Here is a 16713-nt window from a genome sequence, read left to right as displayed (position 1 = left end):
TAAGCTGCCTGTAACTGTAGCTCCAGGAGATCCAAATCTGTCTTCTGGCCTCTGCAGGCTCCAGCACTCACTGGCTTGTGTCTGTGGAGGCCAGAGAACAACCTTGGGCATTATCCACCTTTTTTTTTTTTTTTTTTTTTTTTTTGGCTAGTCTCTGGCTGTTCTTGAGTTCTCTAAGTTCTCCAGACTGCCTGGCAAGCCCTGACCACCTGCATATCCCTGCCTCCCTGGGGCTGGGGCTACAAGTGTGTCTCAGTAAATATTTGATGCACATGCCTGCTTGATGGGCCTCCGTCCCCAGATGTTGTAAAATGTTTCTCCAGTGAAAGGAGCCATGTGGAGAAAGTGTAAGAAGCATGAGATAGACCACACTGCACACAGCTAATGCACCTCACAGAACGGATTAAGGCAGAGTCTATTCAGGAACGTCGAAGATCACTTCTGTCTGATGAGACAGACAACTCCAGGATTTATGTCCTGGTAGACTTTCACTAGCTGTAAAAAAAAAAAGAAGAAGAAGAGGAAAAAAAAAAAAACCTCCTAACTCTGCAATCTGGTTCTATAATCTGTCTTTGTTAAGTTGCCAACTTTTTAAAGTGCTCTTTGAACCATTCATAACGCTAATTAATGTGTTAAATGAAAGCTCTGAGGGCTTGGGCTGTGGCTTCATGATAAAGCTCTCATCTAGCATGGAGAAGAAAAGCATCCACTTTGACACGAGTCTGCTCTGTATTTGCCTATAGGTCATGATTTTACCCTGCCGAGCAATCATCCCCCATGATGCTCAGAAGGTGCAGGACCCTGCGTACTCTCTCACCCAGAGAGCCAAGTCTGAAGGCTGCTGTACCTCTGGCTTCTGAGCCCCAGGGCTTCTTGGCTCTGGAGGACCTAAGCAAGCATGGCAGAGTTTAGGGACTTTGTTGCTGTTCTGTTTGGTTTTTCAAAGATGGGATCTCTTGTAGCCTAGGCTGGCCTCAAAGTCACTATGTAGCCAAGGATGACCCTGAACTTCTGAGCCTCCTGCCTCCATCTTCCAAGTGCTGACATTACAGTTGTGCTGTCAACTTGACAAACAAATTGAGAGAAGGATCCTCAATTGAGAAAATGCCTCCAGGACTGGAGAGATGGCTCAGAGGTTAAGAGCACTGACTACTCTTCCAGAGGTCCTGAGTTCAGTTCCCAGCAACCACATGGTGGCTCACAACCATCTGTAATGGAATCTGACTCCCTCTTCTGGTGTGAAAACAGCTACAGTGTACTTATAATCAATCAATCAATCAATCAATCAATCAATCAATTAATCAATAAATCTTTGTGTCAGAGAGAGTGGGGCCGGAGCGAGAAGGAGGAAAAAAATGCCTCCATAAGAAAGATCAGGTTGCTGCCAGGCAGTGGTGGCACATGCCTTTAATCCCAGCACTTGGGAGGCAGAGGCAGGTGGATTTCTGAGTTTAAGGCCAGCCTGGTCTACAGAGTGAGTTCCAGGACAGCCAGGGATACACAGAGAAACCCTGTCTCAAAAAACTCAAATAAATAAATAAATAAATAAATAAATAAATAAATAAATATCAGGTTGCTGGCAAGGTGTTGGGGCATTTTCTTAATTAATGGGGAAGGTCATCCCTAGGTTGGTGGTCCTGGGTTCTGTAAGAAAGCAGGCTGAGCAAGCCATGAGAAGTAAGCCGATAAGCAGCACCCCTCCATTCCCTCTGCATCAGCTCCTGCCCCCAGGTTCCTGCTGTGTTTGAGTTCCTGTCCTGACTTCTTCAGTGATGAATGGCAATGTGGAAGTATAACCCAGACAGACCCATTCTTTCCCAGTTGCATTTGGACATGGTGTTACATCCTAGCAACAGCAACCTTAGAACAGGCATGCCCCCCTCACCACTACACTTTTATGTATGTTCTGGATTCAAACTCAGGTCACCAGGTTTGTGTAGCAAAGTCCTTCATACCCTGAGCCCTCAGAGGCCAGAGGCATCAGACCCCTGGAGCTGCAGCAAGAGGAGGTTGCCAGCCACCCGACACAGGCAGGCATTGGGAATTAAACTTGAGTCCTCTCAGTGAGTGATACATGCTTTTTTTTTCTTGCTTGTTTGTTTGTTTCTGAGACAAGGTTTCTCTGTGCAGTCTAGCACAGAGAAAAGGCTGGCCTTGAACTCAGAAATCCACCTGCCTCTGCCTCCCAAGTGCTGGGATTAAAGGTGTGTGCCACCACTGCCCGGCTTGTGATTCACGCTCTAGTGATAACTGCTGAGCTGTCCCCCCAGCCCTCTCCCATGATCTTTCTAGTCTTTAAAAACAAAAAACAGCACTTGGGAGGCAGAGGCAGGTGGATTTCTGAGTTCGAGGCCAGCCTGGTCTAAAGAGTGAGTTCCAGGACAGCCAGAGCTACACAGAGAAACCCTGTATTGAAAAAACAAAAAAAAACAAAAACAAAAACAAACAAACAAACAAAAACAAAAAACAAAAAACAGAGGCACCTCCCTTAGGGAAGAGCTGAATGCTCTTACACCAATATTACTGTCTCCTATGATTATCTCCCCTTCTCTCTCTCTCTCTCTCTCTCCCTCTCTCTCTCTCTCGTTTTTATCTTTAGCTGAGTACTCTGGTACACGCCTGTAATCCCAGCATTTGGGAGTCTGAAGCAGGGGGATTGCTGTGAATTCAAGTCCACTCTCAGCTACACAGCAAGATGCTATCTCAAAGGAAAAGAAATCAAAAGAAAGGCTGGTGAGACTGTTCAACCAGTTATGGCACTTGACAGGCAAGCCTTGTATCCTGAATTCCGTGCCCAGAATCAATGTAGAAGGAAAAGACCAACTCCTAAAAGTTGACCTCTGACAGCTTGACACGTGTGCATGTGTGCATCCTTACTCACACATATACATCCTAGACACACAGTAATGATGATGATGATGATAGCAATAATAGTAATTGTTAAGAAGTTAGGCTGCAGGGCTAGAGAGGTGGCTCGGCGATTAAGAGCACTGACTACTCTTCCAGAGGTCCAGAGTTCAATTCCCAGCAACCACATGGTGGCTCACAACCATCTGTAATGGGATCTGATGCCCTCTTCTGGAGTGTCTGAAGACAGCGACATTGTATTCATAAATAAATCAAAAATAAGAAGTTAGGCTGTGGGTGCTATGCAGGAGATAGACACTTGCACAAGCTTCTGGGTTCAACTCCCAGCACCCCATAATTTATGCTGCACGGTGATGTCTACAATTCCAGTATTCCAGAGTCAGGGGCAGGAGGATCAGAACTCCAGGGTAGCCTCAGCTACACAGTGAGTTAGAAGCTAGCCTGGGCTACATGAACCTGCAATGAAAGACAAAAGAAAGTGCCATAGGTACAACCATCCAATCAAGAGATTCTGTCTTCCCCAGGCTATGAGGTCACAGGAACCAGGACATCGGTCAGAGCAGAAAGGGACCCTGGGGTGACGATTGGAGAACTCTAGGCTGTGGAGCTGCACATGTGTAGTGGGATATCACTGATTGCTACAGCAGGGTTGGGGGTGGGGTTGTTTTTGAGACAAGCTCTCATTTAGCCCAGGCTGGTCTTGAACTCTCCATGTTTTTGGATACAGGATTTCTCTATTTCATTATTTCCCAGACTGACTATGTAGAGCATACTGGGTTTGAACCTGAGATCCCCCTGCCTCTGTTACCAGGTCTTTGTAATCCTAGATTAAGTTTCTCCCATTAAGACCTTGCTCTAAGCAGCCAGTCTGGCCAGGACTTCCCTGTTTTAGGGTGCAAACTCTGCATTCCAGGTGCGCCTCCTGTCTTTGGGAGACTGAAGCGAAGCAGCATTTGAATCTCATTGCCCTTCATAGGAGGTTCTGGAACCAGTGCTTTTATGCTATCTCCTTACATTCTAGAACATTACAGGTTTTTACTTTTGGTTTTGCTTTTGGCTTTGGTTCTTGCTTTTCTTTTTTCTTTTTTCTTTTTTGTTTGTTTGTTTGTTTGTTTGTTTGTTTTTTCATTTTGCACATGTTCAAAGGACTCTGCCTTCCCATTTACCAGGATAGAACTGGATAAAGCAATCATACAAACCAGCACCTAACTGGGGTGTCATTTTTATATAACGATCCTCATGTAATCAACTGTGACAAGCTGGTTTTCAGGGACAGGATTGGCACCAACACTGTGAAACCTTCTCAGGAGCTGGAGAAGGCCATTTCCAGGCCGAAAAACTGGTCACCTCCTAGAGAATGCCCACCTGCTGGAGCTGGGTTCATAGACTGAGGTTGGATGAAGGTTGACAAGCTGTTCCAAAATTAGGGACATACCCAAGGTTCCACATCCCAGGTGCCCCTTCAATCTGAGGAAAGCTGGCTGGCTAGTCCTTATCAAGGTGGCTAGGTTGAGAATCACTCTGGGTACTTCTGTGAGGGACTTTCCAGTAGGGTTAGCCAGGAGGAGAGACCCACCTGGAATGTGGGTGGTACTGTCCCTTGGGTGGGGATCCCAGGCTGAATGAAAAAGAGGAAGGGAGGAAGCTACTGAATACCAACGTTCATGTCTCTCCACTTCCTGACTGTGGACACGCTGTGTCCAGCTGCCTCATGCTCCTACCTCCAAGCCATCCCTCTATGAGGGACTGTGAGCCAAGAAAACCCTTTCTCCCTTGGGTAAAATCAGGTTTCCTTCCAGGTTCTCATTGTTGTGGCAAAGAGAAAAGGAATGAAAACAGCTGGGCATCCAACAGAAACATCTGCAATGGAGGCTTTAAAAACTCAACCCCGAGCTGGTGAGATGACTCAGTGGTTAAGAGCAGTGACTGCTCTTCCAGAGGTCCTGAGTTCAAATCCCGGCAACCACATGGTGACTCACAACCATCCGTAATGAGATCTGACGTAATGAGATCTCTTCTGGTGTGTCTGAAGACAGCTACAGTGTATTTACATATAATAAATAAATAAATCTTTAAAAAAAACAAAAACTTGGGCTGGTGAGATGGCTCAGTGGGTTAGAGCACCCGACTGCTCTTCCGAAGGTCCAGAGTTCAAATCCCAGCAACCACATGGTGGCTCACAGCCATCCGTGGCGAGATCTGACTCCCTCTTCTGGAGTGTCTGAGGACAGCTACAATGTACTTACATATAATAAATAAATAAATCTTAATTTAAAAAAAAAAAAAAAAACAAAAAAAAAAAAAAACAAAAACTCTCAACCCTTATGCCAAACACATGTTGGCTTACACCTTTAATCCCAGCACTCGGGAGGCTGAGGACAGTGGATTCTATGTGTTCAAGGCTAGCCTGGTCTACAGAGTGAGTTCCCAGACAACCAGGACTACACAGAAAACCACTGTGAGGGTTGGGGGGAGGGAAGTTGAACCTATTTTGAATTTCCAAATTCCATGTGTAATTTCTAGACAGGAACTAGTTTTGGCCTAAGGGATGATTTTATATATTAAATCCAAGAAGTCCCATGGGTTTAATCTACACCCAGGCTTCACCTTTAGAAATAACCCAAATCGGGGCTGGAGAGATGGCTCAGCGGTTAAGAGCATTGACTGCTCTTCCAGAGGTCCTGAGTTCAATTCCCAGCAACCACATGGTGGCTCACAACCATCTGTAACGGGATCTGGTGTCTCTGAAGACCGCTACAGTGTACTCATATGTGTGTGTATGTATGTGTGTGTGTATATATATAATAAAATCTTTAAAAAAAAAAAGAAAGCAAGAAAAGAAAGAAAGAAAGAACCAAAGTCTTTCATACATCAAGAAACAGGGAAATTTTTTTGTTTGGTTTTTTTTTTTTTTTTTTTTTTTTTTTGGTTTTTTGAGACAGGGTTTCTCTGTACAGCCCTGGCTGTCCTGGAACTCACTTTGTAGACCAGGCTAGCCTCAAACTCAGAAATCCGCCTGCCTCTGCTTCCCGAGTGCTGGGATTAAAGCTGTGCACCACCATGCCCAGCGAAATTATTTATAATGACAAGAAAAATTATCTGAGACTTGAGACTAAGTCAAAAAGGTAAGATCATACTCTATGATTGCATGACCATCCAGAGGTGGAAAACAGCCATGAACTGTCCGTACCAGGGGAATGGACTGGTCATATCTCACTGTCTTCTTTTTGGTTTTTGAGACAGGATCTCACTCTGAAGCCCTGGCTAGCCTGGAACTTGATATGTAGACCAAACTAGTCTCATTGATGAAAAGGTCCAGTCTCAGGCCAGGAGACAGCTTAGTAGGGTAAAAGTTCTCGCTGTGTGTTGTGAAGCAATTGCCTCTGAATCGAAACATTCCTGCCAGTAGACAGAGGGAGTCAGGAGACTCTTCTAGCAGAAGTCACGTGTGTAGGGAAGCTGAAGCTTGCAGGGCTCTGGAGGGAGCCTTCCCAGATTTATAGAATAAGTAAACAACCTGTGTGGGAGGAGACACTGACCAGCCCCAGGCAGAGAGGAGATTCTTGCACTGCCTGTAAACTATGCAGTGCTCCAGAATTACTGCGAGTTAGGGTGGGGCACTCTGATAATACAGCTGCTTCTGGGCCATCCTGCTTCTGTAACTCTGCGCCCCTACTCCTGTTAGGAACCCCAATAAAAACTCATTGGTTCAACTATTTGGACCTTGGTCTGTCATGGATTCTCTGCATACAGCCAGTAGCTCTGTGTGTGTGCATGTGTGATTGTGTGTGTGTTGAATGTGTGCATGTGCATATGTGTGGGATGTGTGTGTGGAATGTGCATGTATATATGTGTGCTGTACATATGCATGTGTGTGTGCTTGTGGAATACATATGTATGTGTGGTTGTGTGTGTGTACATGTGTATGTTGCAGCTCCCCTGAAATAGTCTTTCACATACTACCAAGCAAGCCTGAGTTTGATCTTCAAACACCATGTTAAAGGCTAGATTTGGGTGACTCGCCTGTAATCCCAACACTTCAGGATGGGAGACAAAGACAGGAGAATTGGCCAGAAGCTTGAACTGCACAGTGGCAGAAACACACACGCACAAGAACACACCCATGCACGAATACACACACATCTTATTTTTAAAAGTCCCAGACATACTGAAGTCACTCATTAACTTGAAAGTTTCATCTAGGAAAGATGAAGTCAGTTTCTGGCGAGGATTCAGGGCCTGTTGGACATTAGCCATCTTTTCAAATTGAACCGAGCCACGTTACCCTCACTGCCTACAAGTCTCTGAGCTCAAGGGCTCTGTGCCCTGCTCATGACATTTCGCTATAATCCCTGGTTAATTAGTAATAAATTAGATAAGATCTTTCTTTGGCTGGTGAGATGGCTCACCAGGTAAAGGTGCTTGCCTCTGAGCCTAACAACCTGAGTTTGACCCCATGGAAGGAAAGAACCAATTCATACAGGTTGCCCTCTGACCTCCACACATGCACTGTGGCGTGCATGCTCCCACCCACCTGCACACAAGATGGATATGTAGAAGGGATGACTTCAAACTTATGACCCTCCTGCCCCCAGCTCCTGAGTGCTGGGGTCACATGTGCTACCATGCTCACTTTATCTGGTGGCAAGAACTGAACCTGGGGCCTTGTGCATGGTAGGCAAGTGCGTTACCAACTGAGCCATACCTGGGTCCCTATAGCAACCGTCCAGATAGGGAAAGGACAAAATGGAATGTGGAGTGACACCTAGAAGTAGCAGCAGACCCCCGCATGCCCTTTTGCACTAAATAAGAAGAAATCGTCAGCCATGTTGGTCTGGACCACGGGCCAAAGCCTCTTACTGAAAGCCACACTGTGGTCCCTCGGGAGACTTACACTCATTAACCTGTTTCAGTCCCTAGTACTCTGACTGTTCCCCAAGATGAATATCCCTGTTCTAAACACCCCAAGTCAAGTGTGGTGAGCCTACCGGTCATCCCAGGACTGGGGAGGCTGAAGCAAGAGAATTGAGACCAAACGGTGCTACATAGAGAGACCTGTCTCGAAAATCTCTCTCACAAGGGTTGGAAAGATGGCCCAGCAGTTAGCAGTGCATACTATTCATACAGAGAACCCATGTTTGGTTCCCAGCACCCATGTCAGGTGGCTTACAGCTGCATGTAACTCCAGGACCGTCTTCTGGACTCTGTGGTACCTATGTATCACTGTACACAAGTCCATACGTATGCACATTATTGGGGGTTTGGGAGCAGGGGTGAGACAGGGTTTCATTGTGTAACCCAGGCTGGCCTCCAACTCACAGAGATCCACCTGCCTCTGTCTCTTAAGCACTGGAATTAAAGGTGTGTGCCACCCCTACCCAGTGTCACACTATTAAAAATAATAGAAATAGAAGGAGTGGATACTCACAGTCAGCTATTGGTTGGATCACAGGGCCCCCAATGGAGGAGCTAGAGAAAGTATCCAAGGAGCTAAAGGGATCTGCAACCCTATAGGTGGAACAACATTATGAACTAACCAGTACCCCGGAGCTCTTGACTCTAGTTGCATATGTATCAAAAGATGGCCTAGTCGGCCATCACTGGAAAGAGAGGCCCATTGGACACGCAAACTTTATATGCCCCAGTACAGGGGAACGCCAGGGCCAAAAAGTGGGAGTGGGTGGGTAGGGGAGTGGGGAGGAGGGTATGGGGGACTTTTGGGATAGCATTGGAAATGTAAATGAGGAAAATACCTAATTAAAAAAAAAAGGATTGAAAAAAAAAAAGAAAAAAAAAATAGAAATAGCCAAGCATAGTAGGCAGAGACTGAACTCTGTGAGTTCAAGGACAGCCTGGTCTGTACAATGAGTTCCAAGACATCCAGGGCTGTATAGAGAGGCCCTGTCTCATAATAATAATAGTAATAATAATAGTAGTAATAATAAGTCTTTTAAAACACTCACACATCACTATATTTGAGTTATTTCTGGGGCACAAAGTTCTCTCCTTTGTTAAAATGCAAATGTTTCCAGGAAAGGGTAATATTTTAAGCCTCATCAGTCACCTATGTGTTGGTATAAACAAATTCTTAATACTATCTGAGAGTGAATTTGGATGCAGGAGGGAATAAGCAAGCAAGCTAAGCCTTAGAATAGGAAAATTCAAGAATCTGCACGAAAGGATTCCAGGTGTGATTCCAGGGCCCCATGCTCACCGCCAGATCCTCCCGGGTAACAAAGCCCCTTTCCTTGGCTCCACAGTCCTGGAAGAAGCCCTGAAGCTCCGCATCAGCATCAGAGGGCCAGGACTCAGCCTCCGCGGCCACGGGGGCATCCTGACCGTCAGCTGGCTCTCGTGCCTGCCTCCGCCGGCTGGATGCCAGCTTCCGGCCTTTTCTGGACACTCCCTTTCCTTTCTCCATTGTGCCTCAGGCCTGGGGACAGAGGAGAAAAGGGTGATGAACCACTGAATCCATCCCCGTTCCCCAGCTACTGAGCACAGCCAGTGTCCCCATCCTTCCATGGCTGACAGAGCCCCTGCATAGCCTGGTCCACATCCACCTGCTCAAGCCCCTGCCCTGTGGAAGACCCCCTTCACTTCCAGCTGCCTTCTGAGCTCTTCGCCTAACTCCTCCAGTCTCTGTGCCAGTCTGGAAGCCTGCACTGACAGCTGCAGGAGGAACACAAGACAGGAAGGTCCTGCCTTCGAATCTTTGGGATTTTGCTGTCTGGAGGCAGAATTGCTCCTGGACAACTCCTGCTGTCCTTGCTCCAGCTCAGGTTCTGGACTCCAACAGCATCAGAGTAACTGATCTTAAGCTCTACTGTTCCCTCCTCAGCCTCATCCCTCCATCTTTCCCCCCTTTCAATACATTGTATGTGTGTGTGTGTTGTGTTATGTGTATGTGTGTATATGTACATGTATATGTATTTGTGTATATGCATGTGTGTATATGTATGTATATTATGTGTATATTTGTATATGTATGTATTTGTGTATATGTGTGTATATGTGTATATGTATTTGTGTATATGTGTATGTGTGTACATGTGTATATGTATTTGTATATATTTATATATGCATGTGTACATGTGTGTATGTGTGTATATGTATTTGTGCATATGCATATATGTGTATATATGTGTGCATGTATATGTATATATATATACATATACACATATATGTGTGTGTGTCCATATGTATGTATGAGTGTATATGTACATATCGGTGTATGTGTATAAGTGTATGGGTGGTGAAAATGTGTATTATGTGAATGTATATGTATTTGTGCATATGTTTGCATATGTGTATGTATATGTTGTATACATGTATATATATTTGTGTGTATATACATATGTATATATGTGTATATATGTATGTACATGTATATATGTATGTATATGTGTGTATATGTGTGCATATATATTTGTGTATATATGTCTGTATACATGTGTATATGTGGGTGTGTATGTATGTGTGTATGTGTCCATGTAGGTATGTATGTATATATACGTATGTGTGTATGTGTATATATGTGTGTGCATATATGGTGTGTGTGTTCCCAGATGCCAGAGGAGGACACAAGATGCCCTATTCTCACTGTCTGCCTTACTCCATTGAGACGGGGTCTCTCAAAGAACCTAGAACTGGCTAGACTGGCCAGCAAGTCAGCCCCAGTGATCTTCTGTTACTGTTGGGGGAGGGAGCTCACAGGCACATGTGGCCATGCCTGGCTTTTACATACATGCTGGGGATTTGAACTTTGGTCCTTATGCTGGTGCCCCATGCGCTCTTACCCACTGATCCCTGGCTCTCATTTCTCTCCTTAACACAAATGGAAGTGTCCCTGCCTCTCCCGTTCTTAGGGTCTACATGACACAGCTTCTTCTTCCTTCCAAGTGTCCGCATCGTCTGTGGGAACCACTTGAGACCCACTGATGGTTCCCTGAACACCAGACTTCCTCCCATCCCAGTTCCCTACATCCCAAAGCACCACCCCATCTAGCTAACACTTTCCAGTCTCAGTCACCATCCCCACATGGCTGCCACCAGCCACTTCCAAGCCCTCTCTGCAGGCACCCCCATGCTTCCAGCTGGACACTAAGGCTGGGCCCCTTGCACTAGTGAAGTGGAAGACACTGATACCCAGGGTGTCGGGACATGAGCGGAGTGGAGAGGAGGCTGGTGGTATTTGAGGAAGAGTATAGGATTTGCAGAAGGATTGGAAGGTTGGGAGGGGGAAGCAGATTCCAACGGAGCTCAAGATGGAAGGTTACAGGCTGAGAGGAGCTCAGAGGGTCTGCTGCAGGGATGGTGGCCAATCTAAGGGACAGGAGACAGTCGCAAATCCTCTCCTGGATGAGCCCCACCCCCACCCCATCCCCTACAACAGCACAGAGCTCAAAGGAGGCAACCTCATTCCCTGTATAGTCCTAAAGTTTAATGAAAATGTTCACTCTGTGTGTCTGTGTGTGTGTGTCCAGCCTTATGCTGCAGGCAGCAGCAGATCTGGCATCTCTGGGCCTCTCCCTGCCAAAGGACAGTCACAACACACACCAATACTGGTGAAAGGAAGAAAGAAAGAAAGAAAGAAAGAAAGAAAGAAAGAAAGAAAGAAAGAAAGGAGGGAGGGAGAGAGGGAGAGGGAGAGAGAGAAAGGAAGGAAGAAAGAAATAAAGAAAGAAAGAAAGAAGGGAGGGAGGGAGGGAGGGAGAGAGGGAGAGGGAGAGAGAGATAGAGAAAGGAAGGAAGAAAGAAAGAAAGAAAGAAAGAAAGAAAGAAAGAAAGAAAGAAAGAAAGAAAGAAAAAGAGACTGAAGAGAAATGAACTTAGAGATGATACACAATCTCCAACTGGGTTCCCTAGCTAAAAAGGGAGGGGAAAGGGGGATCTGGAGCCAGGTGCAGAGGCGCACACCCGCTACCTCATCCATCACTCACAAGGCCAGAGCTGAGGAGAGCGCCAGCTGTGCAGGCCTGAGGTCCTGACTTCAAACACCTGGCACCACATAACAAAGTCAGAAAGGACTGCATGCCTCTGACCCAAAGATGGGGGTTAAGCAGGTGGACGCTGGGAGGCTGCCAGCCCCTCTAGCCAAAGCTATGAGCATCTAATTGAGACCAGATTCCTTTTCTTAAGGACAGAGAGAAACGGAGGATCACAGCAGGCAACACACTTTGGCCCATGCATGTGTGTACATGGACACATATACCCATTCAACACATATGCACATGCATGTACACACACACACACACACACGCGTGTGTGTATATATGTGTATATGTATATATATATGCGCATGCATGCTGGTGAGATGGCCCAGCAGATAAAAGCGCTTGTCACCAAGCATGCCTTGAGTTTGAACTTCAGAATACACATGGTAAAATAAGAGAACTGACCCTGTAGGCTCCTCACTAACCTACACACACACACACACACACACACACTTAAATAAATGATTTTTTGAGATATACTTAGGAAACAACTACAGAAATGTGAACATAGGTTATATCTGAAACCATTACTTCCCATGGGTTCACTCGGCACGCTGAAGGCATTAGAGTCAGGATGGGACCCTCTTTTAAGACTTTGATTGAGCCAGGCGTGGTAGCACACATTTTAATCCCAGCACTCCAGAGGTAGAGACAGAAGGATCTCTGAGTTCAGTGGCAGCCTGGTCTCCACAGTGAGTTCGGGGCCAGCCAGGGCTGCATGGGAAGACCCTGTCCACAAAGATATCTGCTGGGGAGGGGTGATCCTGTCACCTGCCTTCCGACTGTTACAGTAAACACACAGACGTCAGAGAGTGTGGGTGCAGAGGGGCACGTGGATAAGAAGTAAACTGGGGCAAATGCCTCCGTCTCACAGTATATTGGTCAGTGGGACAAGTGACGCCAGGGTATATCAGTCACTGCTATCAGCCCAGTTCTGCAGATTTCTAGGAAAAGGCTAGAAAGTCCTTGCATTCAGCCGCCTGAATGTCACCAGTATTTTCTGCATGTGTCACCCCTATACTGCACCAAACAGTGATGGGGCATGTACCCCTCCTTGGCCACATTCACCCACACCCAGAAAGCCACTGTCCACCTCCCTACAACATCCCCCTAAGAGGAAAGCCCCTCCCCTTTATGACTGTTAGGGGGCAGCTCCAGCCTCAAGGACATACAGTCAAGGAGAGACCTGCTGAGGGCAGGTAACAGTAGAGGCCTAGAGTCAAGGGAAAGGAGGCTCTATGGGGAGCGAGCTCTGAAGTCAGGTGGAGCTCTTCTTTCCCTCCTGGCCCTGCTCTCTCCAGTAAGGCAGCCTCAGGCAACCCACTCACCCTCTCAGTGACTCAGTTTCCTCACTAGAAGCAGACAAGTATCTGGGTGTGGTGATGTCTGCCAATAATCCCTGGGAGGCTAAGACAGAGACCACAGTGCATTCAAGACCAGCGTATTCTACAGAGTGAGACCTTGCCTCTCTCTCTCTCTCTCTCTCTCTCTCTCTCACACACACACACACACACACACACATACACACACAGTCATACATACTTAAACACATGTTCACGCTCATGCCCACACACACTCATACACACTTACATATGCATACACATTCACACACACATACACACATTCACACATACATGCTCAACACACATACACTCATACACACTCTCACACACTCACAGACATACTCACACATGCTCTCTAAAACACGCAATCACACACAGAGACATACTCACGCTCACAAGCTCACAGACACACACACACATACACACTCACATACAAGCTAAGGAAAAGCAAAAATCAGAGTAACATTTACCACCAGAATCATGTGAGGCTCAAGCAAGAAAATTAAAGTTAAAACCACGCCACCCCAGCAAGGAGTACCCCCTTTCTGGTTCCACTTTCTCAATTTCCATTCTCAGAAACGTCTTCAACTCGTTTATCCTGCAAATTCGAATCACCTTTTACTAAACTATACACCAGTGCTTGGCATTCAGCTGGCAGTTAGCAAATATTTGTTGGCCCTGATCGAGTTGGGTGTCGGGTCCCCGGGGACTGCTGGGTAAAGGCCACATTGACAACAGTGATGATGTCACTGATGGGCATGAGGCTCAAAGTCGTCCAAGTAACAGCTGGGCTCCACACAGAGCCAACCAGAAACTGAAGGAGTGAGTCTCCTTGAAACTGGCTGCCTGTCTCACCCAGGACGGACCTCCCCAGGGCCGTTTCTGGAACCACGACTCTGTAAGGAAGCGGACACACCAGGGAAGCAGCCCTGGATGGGACAAAGACTTCAGAGCTGTCCACATGCAGGCCAGCTGTGCTTCCTGGGCAGCCAGGGCTGGCCCTGAGCTCAGAAAGTCACAGAAGCACCGTGTACTCCCTGTGAGCGGATAAAGGCACAGACCTGGCCAGATGAGGCTCCTGCAGTAATGGACCTCCAGAGGCAGAGGAGTTCAAATCCCCAAATAAGCTCTTCGAATGTGGGGAACACCTCTCTGCAGTGTGTTCCCAGAAGTCCCCTGGCATTTCGTAGGAAAGTGGTACCTAGGGTCACCTCACTCAGCTCCACCAGGCAAAGACATCTAGGGAAGGGAATCATACTATACCCTGAGGCCAGCGAGGCCTCCAAGTCTGTCAGAATACTGGTCATCCTAGGTCAGGATATCGCCATCCATCACTGACCCTGACACCCCTATTCCATAATAGCATGTCCTAAATTGGTCACAGGCAGGAATGGTCACTGACAGACAGTGGGGACCTTCTTTGGTGAGTCCATGAAAGCCTCTCTCTCTCTCTCTCTCTCTCTCTCTCTCTCACACACACACACACACACACACACACATACACACACACACACACACACACACACTCCACACACTCAGCTCCTAGGCAATTACCCTTACCCTTCACTTGGTGACTCCAAAAGACCCTTCTGTAGTCAGCTGCAGGGTACCCTCCGGCCTCATGCCCGTGTTTCTGATGGATTCTCCTATACACCCTGCACAATGAAAGGCCCCTCACAACCAGTCAAACAATCAAGCCCCAGGTGTCTCCTACACCTCTCCCCTCACCTGGAGCAAACTTGGAAGCCAATGAGCCCTGCTGCTAGCCACCAAGAGATGGCTGGCCACGATGGCACAGACATGGATTTTAGCTCATAGAACAGGGCCCCGAGGCCTCCCATCAAGAATTGGAGAGGAGGGGGGCTGGGCTAAAGAAAAATAAACAAAATGTAAGAATGAAAGAACGGAGGACATAGTAGGACCACAACACAGTAGGACCACAACCTGACATCTGCCAGAGACTACAGGATCTCCCATCCCTACCATCTTGTCACAGAGAGGTGAGAAACTGGGTTAGCCCAGTGTGAAACTTACCTTGGGAAAAGCCAACCACAGCCAATGGTCTCCCACTGCCAACACCCGAGAGCCACCTAGTCCCAATAGCCTGTCCCACCCCACCCCACCCCACCCCAGCTTCACTCACTAACGGATAGAGAAACAGAGTCTCTAAGAAGCCAAGAAGACCTGCCCCATCTCACAAGTCCACAATCTACTCCTCACTCACAGGAGTAATACATACAGCTCGGGCCTCTGTCAGACAGTACAGGAGTACGGAAGTTCAATTTGCACTCCTGAGACTCAGAAGCTAGACAGGAGTTGGGCTTTGAAGTATGACCCCAGCACCCTGAAGATGGAGGCAGGAAGATCAAGAGTTCAAGGTCATCTTCCGCTGTGTAGTGAGTTTAGGACCAACCTGAGCTACACAAGACCCCATCTCAAAAAAAAAAAAAAAAAAAAAAAAAGTCGGTTGGCAGTATATACCTTTAATCCCAGAATTTAGGAGGCAGAGTCAGGTGGATCTCTGTGAGTTCAAGGCCAGCCTTGGCTACATAGAAAGACCCCCATCTCGAAGGAAGGAAGAAGGAAAAAAAGAAAGGAAGGAAGGAAAGAAAGAAGGAAAAGAAACTGCATGGGACCCGTACTGTCCCTCCCCAGCCCCTCCACACAGCAGCATTGCCTGCTGGGGTGAGTCCCAAATCCCACCTCTCAGAGGCTGCCGTTTGCTGGTGCTCCCGGACCTGTGAGGAGGTCACTGTCTGCTCAGCCCACAGAGCCCACACACTCTGCAACTGTCAACAGTCTTGTCTCTTGCCCAATCGCCCCTTTCCGTTCCCTGGCTGCCTCATCTCCTGCGTTCATCTAGGGAACTTCCCCTGGAAAGGGGCCCTGGCTGCACCTTCTGTCTTGCCTGATGCCCTGGGTCCTGGAATTGTAGCAGAAAGTTAGGGCTGGGGAGAGGTTGTGAGCAGAGGTTCTGTGTGTGTGTGTGTGTGTGTGTGTGTGTGTGTGTGTGTTTACGCGCGCGCGCGCGCATCACACTCAGCCTGTAGTAACAAGGCCAGAGTGTCCTCAGCCCAGTAGGAAGGTCAAGCAAGAGAAGCCTCTGTGGCTACAACTGGTGCAGAAAATGCCACAGGGGAACAATACCCCTGTGATGGTTTGTATATGCTTGGCACTTTTAGAAGGTGTGAACTTGTTGGAATGGGTGTGGCCTTGTTAGAGTGGGTGTGGTCTTGTTGGAGTAGGTGTGTCACTGTGGGTATGGGCTTTAAGACCCTCATCCTAGCTGCCTGGAAACTAGTCTACTGCTAGCAGCTTTCAGATGAAGATGTAGAACTCTCACCTCCTCCTGCACCATGCCTGCCTGGATGCTGCCCTGTTCCTGTCTTGATAATAATGGGATGAACCTCTGAACCTGTAAACCAACCCCAATTAAATGTCCTTATAAGACTAGCCCTGGGGCTGGCAAGATGGCACAGTGGGTAAGAGCAACAACTGCTCTTCCGAAG

General features: G+C 47.3%; 1 protein-coding gene across 7 annotated transcripts in view; it reads right to left on the bottom strand.

The window, feature by feature from the left end:
- Window positions 1–16015, bottom strand: part of Rab44 (RAB44, member RAS oncogene family) — a 34853-nt gene extending 18838 nt beyond the window's left edge. For 2 of the 7 annotated variants that reach the window (XM_006524598.2, XM_006524593.2), the window contains exons 1-2: window positions 15908–16014; window positions 9083–9301 (exon numbers count right to left, since the gene is read on the bottom strand). In XM_006524598.2, the coding sequence (XP_006524661.1) occupies window positions 9083–9289 (207 nt within the window). In that variant the 5' untranslated portion in view covers window positions 9290–9301; window positions 15908–16014. Of the gene's footprint in view, window positions 1–9082; window positions 9302–14764; window positions 14860–15907 lie in introns of all 7 variants that reach the window. The other 5 variants (XM_011246529.1, XM_006524595.1, XM_006524596.4 and 2 more) reach the window with 5 other exon arrangements.
- Window positions 16016–16713: the final 698 nt, after the last annotated feature.

Source organism: Mus musculus, chromosome 17, assembly GCF_000001635.26.
Source record: "Mus musculus strain C57BL/6J chromosome 17, GRCm38.p6 C57BL/6J".
In the NCBI taxonomy this organism is placed as follows: Eukaryota; Metazoa; Chordata; class Mammalia; order Rodentia; family Muridae; genus Mus; species Mus musculus.
Note: the sequence above shows the minus strand (reverse complement) of the source record. Positions and strands in the feature narration are given on the sequence as shown.